We start from the raw sequence: 17,636 nt of genomic DNA on the forward strand, positions 1-17,636 counted from the left end.
GAGCCATGGCCGCTGGGCCTGAGCGTCCGGAGCCTATGCTCCGTGTTGGGAGAGGCCACAGCAGTGAGAAGCCCGCGTACCACAAAACAAACAAACAAACAAACAAAAATCAATTATCCAAGTAATAATGACTGTCTAGCTCTTTGTCATGATGCAACAGATTAAGAAAAAGTAAGTACCCCAATTTTGGACCCCATGTCTAGTGTATTATACAACATTCTGAAGATTATTTCCTGAGAGCCTTTTAAAAATTATGGTAAACATCACATAAATAATCTATGTTTGCAAACTACTTACTTCTCTACTACTCTGAAATGAAAAACCGTAAGCCAGAAAGAAATATATATTTTATTATTCGAGTAATGTAGAAAAATAGATTTTATAGGTCACTGTCAATTTGTTTTTCACTCTGCTGGTTCCATTGAGCTTAACAACAAATGATTCTGAACATGCTGTTCCTATTACAAACGACTGATGACAGAGAATGTCCATAAGCGGATGAAAAATGCCACGCTGATTTCAAGGCTTAATTTTCAACAACTATATAAATACACAGATATGGACCAACAATCCTTTCCAAATGGAAAGTAAGCACTTAAAGTGCATTAGATGTTAATTTCCAACAAATCTTCCTGGATGCCGTACAGATGCAGTAGTTAACCAGGACTGATTATCGATGAAGTTCTTTACTCTTACTTCTAGGATTACTACCACTATACATAACGTTTTAAATCTACTATAGGTGTGCAGGAATGAGAAAGGAAATTTATTCCTTGGTCCCAGAAGTGACCGATAGACTAGTGCCTCCTGTGTATTACCAACCGCAAAAGAGAAAAAATTTCTCTCACGTGGGTAGCACCCCTTATACTCCCAACTCCATAGCCCCCAAATTCCAAATGGGAACAGTTTGACAAGTCTGGTCACAGAAAACATCCTTACCAGTTTCTGCCCAGAGAGGACCTCCAGCAGAGCGAGCAGCTTCACACCATCTTTCATGTCTTCAAAAAGATCATCTACCACCATTGGGGGTTTCCGCTATAAAATAAATAAATAAATAAATGCAAAAAATACTTCTCTTACTCTCTGTCAGACATTTGTTACTCACTGTGGCAAAATCTGAAGAAAAATGTCTAAATGCCAAAATCCTTTATTTGGGATATGGTTGGCAATTACCTTTTGATGGCTGCAAAGAGAAAAACGACCCTTGGGAGGTAAACTTCACATTCAAGAACCTCATGCTTGGGCTTTCACATACACACCAGTGTCTTTCTAGAAAGAGAGTTTTGACAAGAGTGGGATGGTGCGGGATAAGGGAAGGAAAAGAGGATACTATAAACATAAGAGAGAGGTTAAAGCAGGACGTAAACAGGGAACAGGTGGTACCCCACATAAACTGGACCAACCTCCATACCTTCACCCTGATGAGCACATTACTGGGCTGAAGTAGGTGCCAAATTTCCTGGAACATTCCCTCCAGGGTAACCTCGTTAACTCAGTGACCTGCTGTGGGACCACTGTTAGAACAGCCAGAGGGACAGGTTGGACTTCCTGTGGGTTAGCTGGCCACGTCCGTTCTGTTGCACAAGCTGGCAAATCCAGCAAACCTCTCTCACAGCATGGCACTGAACCCAAAGGATCAAAAGCACAAGAGTACAGACTGATCAAGGCAAATCTATCACCACTACTGGAGAAATAGTCAAAGCCCATTTTCAACTCATGGAGGGTCTTTTGTTTTTTTATGAAGATTATGAAAATACTTAGTATACTAGAGTTCATGAAATCTTGAAATTAGGTATCTCTTGCCTCAGAAGAAAGTAAAAAGGCGATGATGTCAAAGTTGGTGGTCAACAGTAATTAGGTGCCCTCAGATTTCTCACAGAATATGAATTTTAAAAAATTTATAGGGCTTCCCTGGTGGTGCACTGGTTGACAGTCCGCCTGCCAATGCAGGGGACACGGGTTCATGCCCCGGTCCGGGAAGATCCCACATGCCGCGGAGCGGCTAGGCCTGTGAGACATGGCCGCTGAGCCTGCACGTCCGGAGCCTGTGCTCCGCAACGGGAGAGGCCACAACAGTGAGAGGCCCGTGTACCGCAAAAAAAAAAAAATTTATAACCTGGATCAAGCTCTGTAGTTTTCTAATTCTCACTGAACATGCTAAAGGCCTAATGCTGTCTACTTGACTTTCAATTGCCTTTCTTTCTATCAAGAAAGAAAAAGGAAGGAAGGAAGGGAGGGAGGGAGGAAGGAATGAAAGAAAGAAAGAGAGAGAGAGAGAAAGAAAGAAAGAAAGAAGGAAGGAAGGAAGGAAGGAAGAAAGAAAGAAAGAAAGAAAGATAGAAAGAAAGAAAGAAAGAGAAAGGGAGAAGGAAAGAAAGAAAGAAAGAGAAGGAAGGAAAGAAAGAAGGAAGGAAGGAATGAAAGAAAGAAGGAAAGAAAGAAAGAAGGAAGGAAGGAAGGAAAGAAAGAAAGAAAGAAAGAAAGAAAGAAAAAGAAAGAAAGAAAGTGTAGAGATATTTAATCACCAAATGTTTTACTGAAATGTGACTTCCTCTACCCATTGATATGGCACATTTATATTTCTCTTATGACTTCATGAATTACTGTCTCTGAATGGTATAATTCTAATTGTGAATGCATTTTTTTTCTCTTTATAAAATGAACAGCTGAATACATTTTGTTCTCATGCTGCAAAATACATGTTCAAAAATAAGTTTTCATTTTCAAGCTTTCTCTTTTAAATTCCACTATTCACACTTACTATTTATACACCAAAAACTTAATAGTGACTTTATATTCTAAGCATATAAATAAAATTATTCAGAATAAAATGAGGCTTTACAATGCAAAATATTTGATGTGATAAGAATAAAAATTATTGTATTAGCTGTATATAATCATTAAAAATATGATCTATTTCTCTTTCAAAATGTCCATTTGTATCCTAATAATACAAATACAGTGGAATAAAGAGGGGAAAAGTTAATAAATATATGATGTATTCTGTGAACAAATACAAATGACATTTTTCATGTATTGTGTTAACCTGAAAATATATTTTAAAAATTAAACAAAGCAGGGAATTTTCATGAAATAATAAAGAGACCAAGAAAAAACACGATAAATTGCATCCATCCATCCATTCTGACTTTAAACGTACACAGGTCTCTACCACTTTGCAGAACATTCTCTCTCGACCCCGTTCTGCCCCTCATGTGTGATCTCTTGCATTCCTACTTGTGGTCCACGTGCTCTCTGCCCCTCTAGCCACTCCTAGAAGTGGCCTCTAGCTCAGCTCTGACCGCTGAACAAGTCAGTAGCCCATCAGTCCCTCTGCACTGGACATTGTTGCTACCAACTTCTCCTTGAGCTGTTCCTCCCCAAACTTCTTCGATCAGCCTGCCTGGTTCACAGGTTTCTTCTTCTCTCTCTCTCCTTTCTTCCTAACTGTAGCCATTCACCAAACTCAATCCTGACTCCTCCGTTCTTTACGAAATTTTGTCTGGATAGATGTGACCCTTTTTTTTTTTGCGGTACATGGGCCTCTCACTGTTGTGGCCTCTCCCGTTGCGGAGCACAGCCTCCGGACGCGCAGGCTCAGCGGCCATGGCTCAAGGGCCCAGCCACTCCGCGGCATGATGGGATCTTCCCGGACCGGAGCACGAACCCGCGTCCCCTGCATCGGCAGGTGGACTCTCAACCACTGCGCCACCAGGGAAGCCCTAGATGTGACTCTTGAATCCTTCCTTGCAGGTAAGTGTTCTTTCTTAAACATTGTTGAGCACATGGCAGGCACTCAACATACACTGCTGACTGACTGAATGAATGAATGAAGTTTTGTAAAAAAAAAATTACCTTTGCAGTCCCTATGCCCGTATTAATGGTTTTTTAAATGTAGTACATATATATGATGGGTAAAGAAAAATGTTCTCCAGGTTCTAGGCAATCACAGGCTACAGCACAACACATAGAAGCATCTTGCTTCTGAATGCCTTGTTCACAGTAGAAACTCATTAAAAACTTGTTGAAGGAATGAGTTCCTAGTCTGTGTATGGGAAAAAAAGAATAGGTAGTTTTTATTTCAAGAACAGAGATGCCTAGAATAGTCTCACTTTCCTCTTTTCCCATTTAGCAAATTCCTGGTCAGTTTTTATGACTGAGCTCTTATGTAATCTTTTCCAGTTTTCCGACTAGAATTAAATTACTTATTCTGTCTTAAGTGCATTTGTTCTGATTATAATGACCGCATTGCATTATAGTTATTTATAAAGTTGTATGCCCAGGAATTCAGATCATGGGACTTCTGGAGGACAAGGAATTTGAATATATCTTTAAATACATAATACTAGGCACAGTGCTTAGCACTAGTTGGTAGTAAACATGTAGATATCTCAACAGATATGTGATGCTTATTTGCAAATACCTTTTGGAATCCTGGAGAGATGTACACAAATAAGGACATGAGGCAAAAATTTCTCTTTTTATAGGAAATATGAGTTGCTTCTGAAAAATTTTTCGCCAGTATCTTCCTACACAAAGTAAAGAGATGTAGTCTGATGGCTATTAGCAGACTAAATAGAAATTGGAGAAAATATTCTTCTTTAAAATAAAAATGTTTATGTAATTAGTAATATGCAGCTATTGTATTTTTAACACTCTGAATTATAGAACCCAGCATGTAATAAATTCTTGACTTACTACCTCAACCAGTAAAAGAGGAAGAAAATAAGCCTCTGGCCACCTTTCCTGCAAAGAGCTAGCAAAAGTGAATACTAGGGCTTCCCTGGTGGCACAGCTGTTAAGAATCTTCCTGTCAATGCAGGGTACATGGGCTCGAGCCCTGGTCCGGGAAGATCCCACATGCCATGGAGCAACTAAGCCCATGCAACACAACTACTAAGCCTGTGCTCTAGAGCCCGTGCACCACAACTACTGAGCCCTCATGCCACAACTACTGAAGCCCGCATGCTTAGAGCCCATGCTCCGCAACAAGAGAAGCCACCCCAATGAGAGGCCTGCACACGGCAACAAAGAGTAGCCCCTGCTCGCCACAACTAGAGAAAGCCCGCAGGCAGCAACAAAGACCCAGTGCAGCCAAAAATAAATAAAAATTAATTAATTAAAAATGAAAACTAGAGAATGATCTTTATTTTTCCACAAGTTCTATCCAATTGTACATAATGTAAATATTGTGTAAACCACTTTATCAAAACACTTTATCAAAAATTACACCAGAATAAGAAAAGTCCTAGTAATTATTGGACAAGTTTTGCTTTCTCATTTTGTATAAAGTACTGTTTACATATAGCAAGTGATCAACTAGAGGGAGCCTTTACTATTGTGACAGCATCGCATTTATTTCTTGAAACAATATTTTGTTTTGTTTTGTTTTGCAGTACGCAGGCCTCTCACTGTTGTGGCCTCTCCCGTTGCAGAGCACAGGCTCCGGACGCGCAGGCTCAGCGGCCATGGCTCACGGGTCCAGCCGCTCCACGGCATGTGGGATCTTCCCGGACCGGGGCACGAACCCGTGGCCCCTGCATCGGCAGGCGGACTCTCAACCACTGCGCCACCAGGGAAGCCCAATTTTTTGAAACAATGTTTTAATAGAAAACCTTTCATCTAAAATGCCTCTCCTGTCATATATATATATATTCACAACATCAATCTGATTACTTGGCAGGATTCAGGTCATGGTGCTGGAGGGCAAAAGGAAGAGTTAGAAATGAGGGTAATTCACTGGAGCCTGAGTTAATGGAAAATAAAGATAATGTGGTTTATTCCGACGGCTTGAGAATTTGCAGTTTCAAGCACTAGACAGAAATCTATTGGGCACTTTTTAAGACTTCAGCTATCTATTTTTTATTAAGATAAAATTATGATAAGCTCTTTCTTTTGCACAGTATTTGGAAGAATTCAATTCTTGGCCCTGTGAATCACATTTAGATATTCTACAGATACGCATGCTGAATCTGAGATGCTCAAAGAGTAGAATGTCCTGACTGAGTGAGGGGAGAGGAAGATGGAGAAAAGGAGAGAGAAAGAGGTACTTGGCTTCTGTGGCTACTCCCTTCTAGAAACCCTTCTCAAACTAGGTTTAAGCCCTAAATTCTGGCTGTCAAGAGTATTGCCCGGTCTAAAGTCTCTAGAAACTCAGGGAAAATGCACATGCCTGGCAATGACCTTGGTAGTTAACTTAAGTGTAGAACAGATCTCATAGAGTTTTGTTTCCTGTTTTTTTTCTCCTCCCCCTTTATTTTTACAGTCCTTTTAACACCACATAATGAGATTCATTCCCTTTCTCTTAGGACTTAAATGGGATCAAATGTTTCTCCTTGAACTTTATGAAATCTAAGAAAGCACAGATGTTTTTGGCATAATTTTTACTGACCATTTCCTGTATTTGGGAAAAATAATCCATTCTTTAACATTGTGTGTGTGTGAATAACTTGTGTCACTTTACTAGTTCATAAGTACCAATACATGTTTAATGCTTATCCACCATCTACTTTCATATTTTCATTCATATAAGGATGACCATGTTTGCTATACAACATGCTGATTTTATGTCCCTACAAACAACTGCAACACTCAGGAGAAAAGGATTATGAGGATAATTTTGATGAAAAAAGGCATAACTATTTGGCATGAAATGAAAATTTAAGGAATTCTCACATCTTAAAACTATATAGAAATGATAATAGCCATTCTGACAGGTGTGAGGTGATATCTCATTGTGGTTTTGATTTGCATTTCCCCAATGATCAGCAATGTTGGGCATTTTTTCATGTGCCTGTTGGCCACCTGTATGTCTTTCCTGGGAAAATATCTATTCAGATCCTCTGCTCATTCTTCAATAGCATTTTGTTTGTTTTTTTGATATTGAGTTGCATGAGTTCTTTGTATAATTTGGACATTAACCCACTATCAGATTTGCAAATATCTTCTCCCATTCAGTAGGCAGCCTTTTCATTTTGTTGTTAGTTTCCTTCGCTGTACAAAAGCTTTTTAGTTTGATCTAGTCCTAGTTGTTTACTTTTGCTTTTGTTTCCCTTGCTTGAGGAGACATATCCAAAAAAAAAAAAAATTACTAAGATTGATGTCAAAGAGCGTATTGCCTATGTTTTCTTCCAGAAGTTTTACGGTTTCAAGTCTTACATTTAAGTCTTTAATCCATTTTGGATTTATTTCTGTGTATGATATGAGAAAGAAGTCCAGTTTGATTTTTTTTGCATGTAGCTGTCCAGTTTTCTCAACACCATTTACTGAAGTGGCTGTCTTTTCCACATTGTATATCCTCACCTCCTTTATCATAGATTAACGGCCCATATACATGTGGGTTCATTTATGGGCTCTATATTCTCTTCTATTAATCTATATGTCTGTTTTTGTGCCAGTACCATACTGTTTTGATTACTGTAGTTTCACAGTATAGTTTGAAATCAGGGAGTATGCCGCCTTCAGGTTTGTTGTTCTTTCTCAGGACTGTTTGGGCTATTTGGGGTCTTTTGTGTTTCCATACAGATTTTAGAATTGTTATATTTTGTGCCCAGCAATAGATGAATGGATAAAGAAGATATGGTATACAATGGAATATTACTCAGCCATAAAAAGAGTGAAATCTTGCCATTTAAGACAACATGATGGGTGGACCTAGAGGATATTATGATGAGTGAAATAAGTCAGACAGAGAAAGACAGATACAGTATGATTTCACTTATAAGTGGAATCTAAAAAAACAAAACAAATGAACAGACGTAACAAAACAGAAACAGACTCCAAGATAGAGAGAAAAAACAGGTAGTTGCCAGAGGCAAGGGGGTTGTTGGCAGGAGAAAAATAGGTGAGGGTGATTAAGAGCTACAAACTTCCAGTTACAAAATAAATGAGTCATAGGTATGAAATATACAGTGTGAGGAATATAGTCAGTAACTGTGTAATGTCTTCTTATGGTGACAGTAACTAGACTTATTGTTGTGATCATTTTGAAATGTATAGAAATATGGAATCACTATGTTGTATATCAGGAACTAACAATGCTGTAGGTCAATGATACTTCAAAAACAAAAGAACAAACTCATAGAAAAAGAGATCAGATTTTTTTGGTTTTCTCAAGAGGACTTAGCCCTGGAGGAGGCTGGGAGCAGCAGCAGTTGTTGCTCCTCGTGAGGGTGCAGGCAGCCCACAGCTGTGGCGGGTCTCCAGAATCTGAGGTCAAGGACAACTAAAGGCAGGGCTGTGGATGGGCCAGCAGGTCCATCGGGCAGGGGACAAGGTTGTGGCAGTTCAGCAGGAGGCAGGGTCCTACTCTGGTCCAGCTGTCTAGGAAGAGCTGCTGACCTGGAAGAGGGAGGGAACCTGTGCAGCAGAGGTGGGGGGGGCATGAATTGGATGAAGCTGGTTGAAAAGTACAAACTTCCAGTTATAAGATAAACAAGTACTAGGGATTTAATGTACAACATGATAAATACCAGTAACACTGCTGTTTGTTATATACGAAAGTTCAGAGAGTAAATCCGAAGAGTTCTCACGAGGAAAAAATTTTTTTTCTATTTGTCTAATGTTGTAGCTATAGGAGATGAGGGATGTTCACTAAACTTATCATGATGTGTGTAAGTCAAATCATCATGCTGTACACCTTAAACTTACACAGCTATATGTCAACTGTCTCTATAAAACTGGAAGAAAATAAATAAGTGAAAAAACTACATAGAAATGAAAATGTTGGTGCATAAAGTAAATATGACAAAGTAGTCACTATTATAGACTACATATATGAACTCCAATATGTACTAGATGTTTGTGGCTTAGATATTTACACATTATATATAATTTAGTAGGTGTTTTAATAGAAATGAAAGGAAGAAGCAAAGAAGGAGAATGGAAAGGGAGGAAAGAATGAATGAGACATTGTTGAACATCTCAATGCTAAGGGATTGTACGTGTCACCTCAGTCAATATTCATAACCACCACATATGGGGGTATCACCCTCTCTTTAAAAGCAAGGAATCTGAATCTCAGAGAGGTCAAACCATTGGCCTAGATCACACCCCTACTAAGTGACTAGGTTTGAGCCCAGGTTTATTATATTTTGAGCCACCTTGTTAGAAAGCTTAGTATAAAATTATAGGTATTAGCATTTTTTTCTGAATACACAAACCTATAAATGTGATTTTTATTTAACATCAATATGAAAAGTATTAACTAATCAGCTAAGGTGCCTGCCACTCTACTAGGAACAAAATATTTATTAACAAAAAGCCACTTTTATATGAATGGATATAAGAAAGACTAAAAATAATAGTAGGATATAAGAAAGACTAAAAATAATAGAAGCACATGTATATAAATATACATTGGAATAGACACGAATCATCCCAGCTCACACCATGTCCCCCTGTGGTCATGTCTGTGCTACACCCTCATCGTTTGTTAACTGAGTGACCCGAGCTGGGCCCATCACATTCTCTACTTGGATCTAGAAGATGGCTGGAACCAAGTTGTCACATGGCAATGACCTAAGGACAAGTGACATCAGGTCCTGCTGCTGAGACCCCAAGAGCCACTCTCCCTGCCTGGGTTAGTCAGTGTGTCAGGGGTCCCCAAGACATTCCTTAGCTTGATGGCTCTCAAGATGGACTCAGGGGACCTAGAAAAGCTGCTATACTCATGGTTACAGCTTACTACAGTGAAAGGACACATTAAAATCAGCAAAGGGAAAAGGCACACAGAACAAAGTCCTGGAGGAACCAAACGAGAGCTTCCAGTGCGGAGTAACTGGTTCCCCTCCAGTGGATGTGCATAAGGACATGCTGACTTTCCCCAGCAACGGTGTAAAGTGTTGCCAACGAGGAGAGCACACCTGAACCTTGACGCCGGGCTTTTATCTGGAGTCTGTCATGTAGACATGTGGCACCTGCCTAACTGACCTCAGCTACTCAGTCTTGTCTTCCCCTGTCCCTATCCCCAGCAAAAACAGGTGTTCACTGTACAACTCATTAAGATCAATTGATTTTATCAAGTAGTATAGCATGGCCCCAGGCCTCAGGCATACAAAACACCTCTATCAGGTAGAATATTCCAAGTGCCCAGAGGTTATCTCCCAGAAGCCAGTCAAGGACCATTCTTAAAGGCAAGTCTTTATTTGGAAAGTGCAGGGTTTGAGCAACCCAGGTCTGCTGAGTTAACCCCTTCCTGCCCGGTCAGAATTTCCTTCCATACCCTGAGGTGCTCTGTACCTTTTTACTAGATCTCACTTCTTAGTTAAATCATTTAAAATCAATTTCATTCACTTGCAACAAAATAAAGCACAACTGACATGTGTGCCTCTTTTGTTATTACTTTGTAAACACTCTCCTGAACTTAACAATGTACATTTCAGTGCCCTCCCACTCCATGATGAGATTCCATAAGCCGATCAAAAATAAATGCAGTTATTTTTTAACATCTTTATTGGAGTATAATTGCTTTACAATGGTGTGTTAGTTTCTGCTTTACAATGAAGTGAGTCAGCTATATATATATCCCCATATCTCCTCCCTCTTGCTTCTCCCTCCCACCCTCCTTATCCCACCCCTCTAGGTGGACACAAAACACAGAGCTGATCTCCCTGTGCTATGCACCTGCTTCCCACTAGCTATCTATTTTACATTTGGCGGTGTATATATGTCCACGCCACTCTCTCCCTTTGTCCCAGCTTACCTTTCCCCCTCCCCATGTCCTCAAGTCCATTCTCTATATCTGCGTCTTTATTCCTGTCCTAATAAATGCATTCTTTATAGATGCCAGTGTGCATTTTCAGGGGAACCTGACTGTATTTAATATAAGATGTTTTATAAACTTTTGATCAATTGATACTGGTAAATGAAGAAGGTAGAAACAGTTGAGTATTATTGATAAACAAACATGAAAGAAAGAAAGAAAGAAAAGAAAAAAAGAAAGAAGGAAGAAGGAAGGAAGGAAAGGAAGGAAGGAAGAGAAGGAGGGAGGGAGGGAGGAAAGAAAAAAAAGGAAGAAAGAAAGAAAGTCATTTTTCATGGAGAAGTGTATGCCTATATATCCAAAATTATAAAATGTTAATGTACTAAAATTATTTTTAGCATTTTTAACTTTGCATTAATAGGGCAAGCACATGTACATCAATTAAGGAGAAAGAAGCTTTGGGTGTTTGATCAAAATCAGTGATGTGGAAAAGTACAAAGCTACCTTGAAACATTACCAGCATATCATGGCTCCATCAGCAGGTATCTACACATCTGCAAGAATCTTAGAGCCCCTTAGTGATACATATCACAGGGCTATCAAGGAGCTCTGCAGCATGAAGGGTTTAGTCCTCAGCAAAGGAAAGGGCTGAATCACCCACCTCATTCCAGGACCAACCCAGGTCCTCACTTACCATCATCACTTTTAGTTGCACAACTATTGGGCAGTCTTTTACTAAGTGCTTTTCCCTCTTGGGGAAAAAGTTCATAAAATATTGTATAATACAAAAATTATAGCATTTTACTTTAAATTACTAAATACATATCCTCGGGTTTAAAATTTGTGATTGCCGGATACCTAGTGATACCAGTAAAACTGAACTGGAAAAGACCTAAAGAAAGAACCCATGGCACAGATAATGCTTTTCTTTACTTGAGACATACACGTGGTCAAGCACAGTCAATCTTGCTGAAAATGATGCAAAATCATGGCCTGACATATTCCCCAGACGGCCTCCTGTACAGTATATAAAGAGGTCTCAGTGCGGAGGCTGGACCTCAAGCTGTATTCCGGGCACCTTGAAACCTGTGTGCACACAATGGCCCCTCATTTCTCAAGCCAGACCAACCACTCCCGCCTCCGTTTTCCAGGTTTCAGGTGGGAGCTATTTCACAGGCTGAGAGACAGGGTATGGGGGAACATCACATCCCAGGACCAGCCTAGAGTGTTCGCATGCTCTTCCAGTTATCTGATGGGCAGGAACAGCAAGCTAAACAACAGGAACCGAGAGGAGAGTGGGAAGGGAAGAGAGGTTGACCAGCAGACGCGGAGCAAGCTACCCCCCAATGGTTGGCAAGGAGCCCGCCACACTAAACTGTCTAAAAATGCCAAAGCAGCTGGACTAGGTCTGTAAAATCATCATCATAACCACTGACAGGAGCCCGATAAAGTTAATTCAACTTCTGGGCTTCCCTGGTGGCACAGTGGTTGACGGTCCGCCTGCCGATGCAGGGGACACGGGTTCGAATCCCGGTCCGGGAAGATCCCACATGCCGCGTTGTGGCTGGGCCCGTGAGCCATGGCCGCTGAGCCTGCGCGTCTGGAACCTGTGCTCCGCAACAAGAGAGGCCGCGATAGTCAGGGGCCCACGCACCGCGATGAAGAGTGGCCCCCGCTTGCCACAACTAGAGAAAGCCCTCGCACAGAAACGAAGACCCAACACAGCAAAAATAAATAAATAAATAAACCAGCTCCTTGTACGGTCCAGCCCTACCTCAAAAAAAAAAAAAAAAAAAAATTAATTCAACTTCTAAAAGGTTCTGTCATCTTATCCAGAAAATCTAATTAGACATTACCAGTATTTCCAGAAACAAGGTGAAGTATTTTTTAAAATGTTATGTATGATATGTTTCCCCTTCACTCCCTTTAGAAAAGCATTGCTGTGATTATTTTCCACCTCTGCTTGGCAAAAGTGAGAAGATAGTTCCCATTCTTTTCTGTTTCCTATGACTGATTGCATAAGCATTTCCACTTCCTTAATTATTTAATTCAATTCAGAATAAATATCCCAAAGGCAATAACCGCCCTCCAGCCCAACTTTAAATCTGCCTGGAAAACTGCTCTTAACAACTTTCACATGATTTTTTTTTTCACTATGTAGTTCAAAAAAGCACACTCCTGAAGTTATTTGTTTTATTCAGGACAAAGCTGGGGTTATCCTTTACTCCTCTCTTTTACTGATACTCCACAGCTGAGCTGTCAACAAATCTTGTTGGCTTTATTTTCAAAATTCACCTAGAATCCAGCCATTTTTCACCACCTCCACTGCTATGACCTCGGTCCAAGCCGGCCGTCTCTCACCTGGATGACTCAACAATCTCCTACCTTATCTTCCTCCTTCGGCCCATGTCCCTCTTCAGTCTACTCTCAACAGAACAGCTTATTTTCCTTCTCCTCTGTCCATCTCCTCCATTGGGATATAAACACCATAATGCAGGGGTTACTTTTCCTGTTCTGTTCACTGCTACATTCTAGAATCTTGCCAAGCATACAAACAACATTTTAAAATATTTATTGAATGGATGTACGACTAGACAAAATACATTTCTAAAAGAAGGAACTTTGACAAATAATGTCAAAAATTTTATTAAACCGCATGGACATTGCTATAGCTATGTCTTTGTTATTAATAAATTAATACCTCCTATTAATAAATTAAATGCCATTCATTTTGAAATGATGATTTTCTTTGTAATCTTTTAGTTGCGTATTTGGAAATAACTAATTTATCGTTATGCTTGAGATTATCAAACTAGTTTTAGAAAATCAGTTAAAGAATGGTTTCTGGGGTGTATTATTACATTTACTTTTTCCTCTTTGCCTCCTTATCTCCTCATCTTAGTTCATGAATAGTCCCACCAAAGTGTGTACAAGGAAACAGATGGGCTCAAATTTCAATTTCGAAAGCGTTTCCATGTTATCTTTTAGCACCACTGGTGGAAAGACAACTGAAGAAGAATAAAAGCAGCCACCAAAGTGATATTTTATGACTGTGAAGATGTCAAAGTCATTATTAGTTTAAATTATTTAAAAACAAACATGGAAAATCAAAAGTGTTCCTTTTAAAGGAGTATATGAATCTGACTTGGTCTTAAAACAAAACGTGCTCTTAATAGAGCACATTTGGGTTGAATGATGTGCTCCTCCCCCAAGATACGTGGAAGTTTTAATCCCGGTATCTCAGGATGCGATCTTATTTGGAAACAGGGTCTTTAGAGAAGTAGTCAAGTTTAAATGAGGTCATGATGTGGTGGGGGGTGGAGAGGGGGTCCTAATCCAGTGTCCTTACATGAAGGGGAAATTTGGACACAGTCTCAGACAGGCGCAGAGGCAGGGACTGGACTAATGCAGCTGCAGACCAAGGAACCTCAGGTACTCCAGGCCTCCAACTGAGGCTAGGAAGAGGCAAAGAAGGATTCTGCCCAGAATCTCAGAGGGAAGCATGGCTACCTAGTCTCAAGGACTGTGAGATAATAAATTTCTCATTTTATGGCACCCAGTATATCATACTTTGTAATGGCAGCCCTCGCAAACTAATACAGAATGTAAATAATGTTCAACAGTGCTTTTTTTTTCAGTTCATCTAAAAAGTGAGGAGATGCTTATATTATGCCTGAGGTCACCCAAAAGTCGGTATTTAAAATGTTCAGTGCCTATACTTAATGTCCCCTTAGATCTAAGGCTGGCAGATGGAGAAAGGGCTGTTTATTGCAAATTGAAAGAGAAGCTCCATTTATAGAAACACTAAACAATGGCTATCTCTGACCTATTTTTTTCCCAAAGGACTTAATGCCAAATCATATATTTATTTCAAAGTCAAATATCATAAAGACTGAATCAAAGGTATTTAAATATAACACTATTCCATTTGACAAATTCAGAGAAAATGTGAAACTATAATTATTTGATAACAGAGTATAACCCATGTTTAATGTTAAGATTACTTATATTATCTTTTTCTAATTAAAAATAAAATTTTACGGGAAAGATTTTTGGAAAACACGTCTTTAATCTGTCCCCTTTGGGGGTCAAGGTGACACTGTACAATAGCCTACAGATCTTGCATAAAGTTTAGGAATTTGCTAAGATAAATACATTTTTAAATGTGAAAGAACTAATATATTTTTAACCGCTAATTTAAGAAAAATATTCTTCCTAACATAAATTCTTCTGCTTAGAAATGCAGACTATTCTGATAGACCTAAAAAACGTGCAGTCATTAGGTGGGAATCCCCTCAAATTCAAGTCCACCCAACTCTGTTTTCCTCTCTCCCCCATCCCAAACTTAGGCACCCATCCTTCCTATTCCCCCTATGGCCTCAGAGATTGGGAGCTGTCTCTCCTCTGGTAAAAACCTCCACCCGTCCTCTTGATTTTCTCCCCACCCTGCCTTCTTTAGGAGTCTTGAATCTTAAAATACGCTTGTTTTCCTTCATTTTCACCCTAACCCTCTCTACCAGTTCTTGATCATTCCCTTCCATAGACACACACTTAAGACCACTCATTATTGAAACAACTCTTACCAGATCCCACGTTCTGCTTTAGCTAATCTCTATCTCCTTAACATGTAATATACACTCAGGTCCTAACATCCTCACCTCTCATTTACTTACCAGTTTGCTAGAGTCGGGTTTCTGCCAAGACTTGGCCACTCCCAGTGATAGCTAATGACTTCTAATTGCCAAATGAAAAGTGTTCATCTCTACTAAGTCATTTCCCTGTGTGTAACTGAACTTATTAGCTTTCCCCCAAAGTCTCTTGTATTCTCTGTCTCCATGAATGATCCTAATCATCTGTTCAAGGCAGAAATCTAGGAGTCCTTCTTGATTCCTTCTCCCCCAGCTTCCAACTGATGACTCAGTTGTATCGGGTCCACCCCTACCCATTTTTCAATCTATCCACTTTTCTCCATTCCCCCACCACTACTTTAGTCCAAAGGATCCTCACCTCTTGTCTGAGTTATTGCAAGTTCACTTCACCTCCAATTTTACTGGTTCCTGCTCTAATTTATGTGAGAGGGGTGTGGGGGAAAATGAGAGGCAGGGGAGGGAGAGAGAGACGAGAGAGAGAGAGGTTGAGAGAGGGGTTCAGCCCAGAGTGATCATTTCATTTTCCTAAGATTCTTTAACATCTCCGGGGCCCATAACACAACATCCAAACCCTTTTAATGGCTGACCTTTGATCGATTCTCAGTTTCGTCTGTTGCCAACCCATTCCTGGAACCCATATTTTCAGGTATTCTGAGCTTCACTTCCTTTACTGTGCCACGCTCTTTCTTACCTCTTAACTTTTGAAAACATTAGTTCCTTCACCTACCCAGTCCCAAGACATTTCTCTGGCTCCAGCTTAAATGTTTCTTCCTCTGAAAACCTATTCCGATGCCCTCCTACAGGTTACTTGTATGGTTGGCTGCGCTTGCCCTGTGCTCCCTGACACCCTGTACTTCTCTGCTCGTGGAATTTACCATACACACGTCTCTGTAATTGCTGTCTCTTCTGCTGGCCTGTCAGTTTCATAATGGCATGGACTATATCTGTTTTTGTTCACCACTGTATCCACAACCCCTAGCACATAATAGGTGCTTGAAAAGTATTTGCTACATGAATAGCTAAATAAACGAAAGAAGCATGGTGTATATAACACAATGGTTAGTGCCCAAACTTTGGAGTCCTGGGATTGAAATCTGGTGTTCCACGTACCTGTTATATGACCTTGAGCTTATTAATTAACTCTAAGCTTCAGTTTCACAATCTATAAAATGGTGAAAATACTACTTATATTTGATTGTTGTGTTATTTAAATAAAAGATAAAGTTGCTAAGGCACAGTAATAGGCACATGAGTTCAGTAAACAGCAGCCCTGCAATTTAAAAACCTAGTTAGCAATGAGTGATGACAGCCAGCACTGAATCAGGACCTAACTTTGAAAAACTCTTACTTGGATCAATATTGGGCTAATTTAAAAACAAATACTCCACCTTCTTTCACTGACAAAGCAAACAGAATAGAAAGAGGCAGGTTTCTTCTTAAAAAGGAAGAAAATTATAGGGTCCACGTTTCAGTATGAAGCCCTCTTCCTGAAAGGAATTATCAGATATATGAAATAAACAGAACCCACTAATTTTTGTTGATGTTACATTACATTATATCGACAATTTATGATTTGCAATGTTTTGCATAATTTCAGAAGCGTGAAGACTTCGATTTGACAACAAAGCAAATATCTTTTTTAAACTGATAATTATATTCACAAATTTGAGTAATCTACAGAAAATTCTTGGGGTTTTTTTTCCTATTTTTAATATAAATTTTTGTTTTAAGAAAAGCGTATTTTTTGAAAACAGATTGCTCTCTTATTTGCACCCAATGTCTCCATACTACTGTCAAAATATTTATAAAGAATTGTTACAATAGAATAAAATGTCATCAGTAAAAGACTTTGTTTTATTTAATTAGCAGTAAATAGTTTTCTTACTTGCAACTAAGCAAAGCAGCCTACAACAAAAATGAAAATTTCCCATTAAAAACCCTCCCCAAATTTATCTCCACAAAGCATCTTTTGCACATCCCCCAATGCACCCAACATTGAATGATCTTAGGACAGAGGATCAATTTTTTTTGCTTCTCAATTCAACATCCCAGCTCTGTAAACTTGCTGCAACTTATTATTAAAGCTATTTTTGGAAACAGTCAATTTCCAAAGAAGATTTTTGAGAAAACAGGTATAATTTTTTTCTTCCACTTTTATTGATATAATTGACGTATAAAGCTTTCTTTCTAAATAAGGTGTTTATTTTTTTAGTTTGCTTAAAATCTTTAAAGAAGGCATTGCAGTAGCAAGACATAATCACAGAATTTAGGATGAGATGGTTTAT

At 39.4% G+C, this 17,636-nt stretch overlaps 1 protein-coding gene across 1 annotated transcript in view; it reads right to left on the minus strand.

Moving 5' to 3' along the window:
* SYNE1 (spectrin repeat containing nuclear envelope protein 1) overlaps positions 1-17,636 on the minus strand; it is a 451,837-nt gene that overhangs the window by 352,950 nt on the left and 81,251 nt on the right. Inside the window, exon 5 of the mRNA XM_024748028.1 lies at positions 940-1,035. Within this exon, the coding sequence (XP_024603796.1) occupies positions 940-1,035 (96 nt within the window). The remainder of the gene's footprint in view (positions 1-939; positions 1,036-17,636) is intronic.

Source organism: Neophocaena asiaeorientalis, unplaced genomic scaffold (assembly GCF_003031525.2).
Source record: "Neophocaena asiaeorientalis asiaeorientalis breed wild unplaced genomic scaffold, Neophocaena_asiaeorientalis_V1.1 scaffold123, whole genome shotgun sequence".
Classification (NCBI taxonomy): Eukaryota; Metazoa; Chordata; class Mammalia; order Artiodactyla; family Phocoenidae; genus Neophocaena; species Neophocaena asiaeorientalis.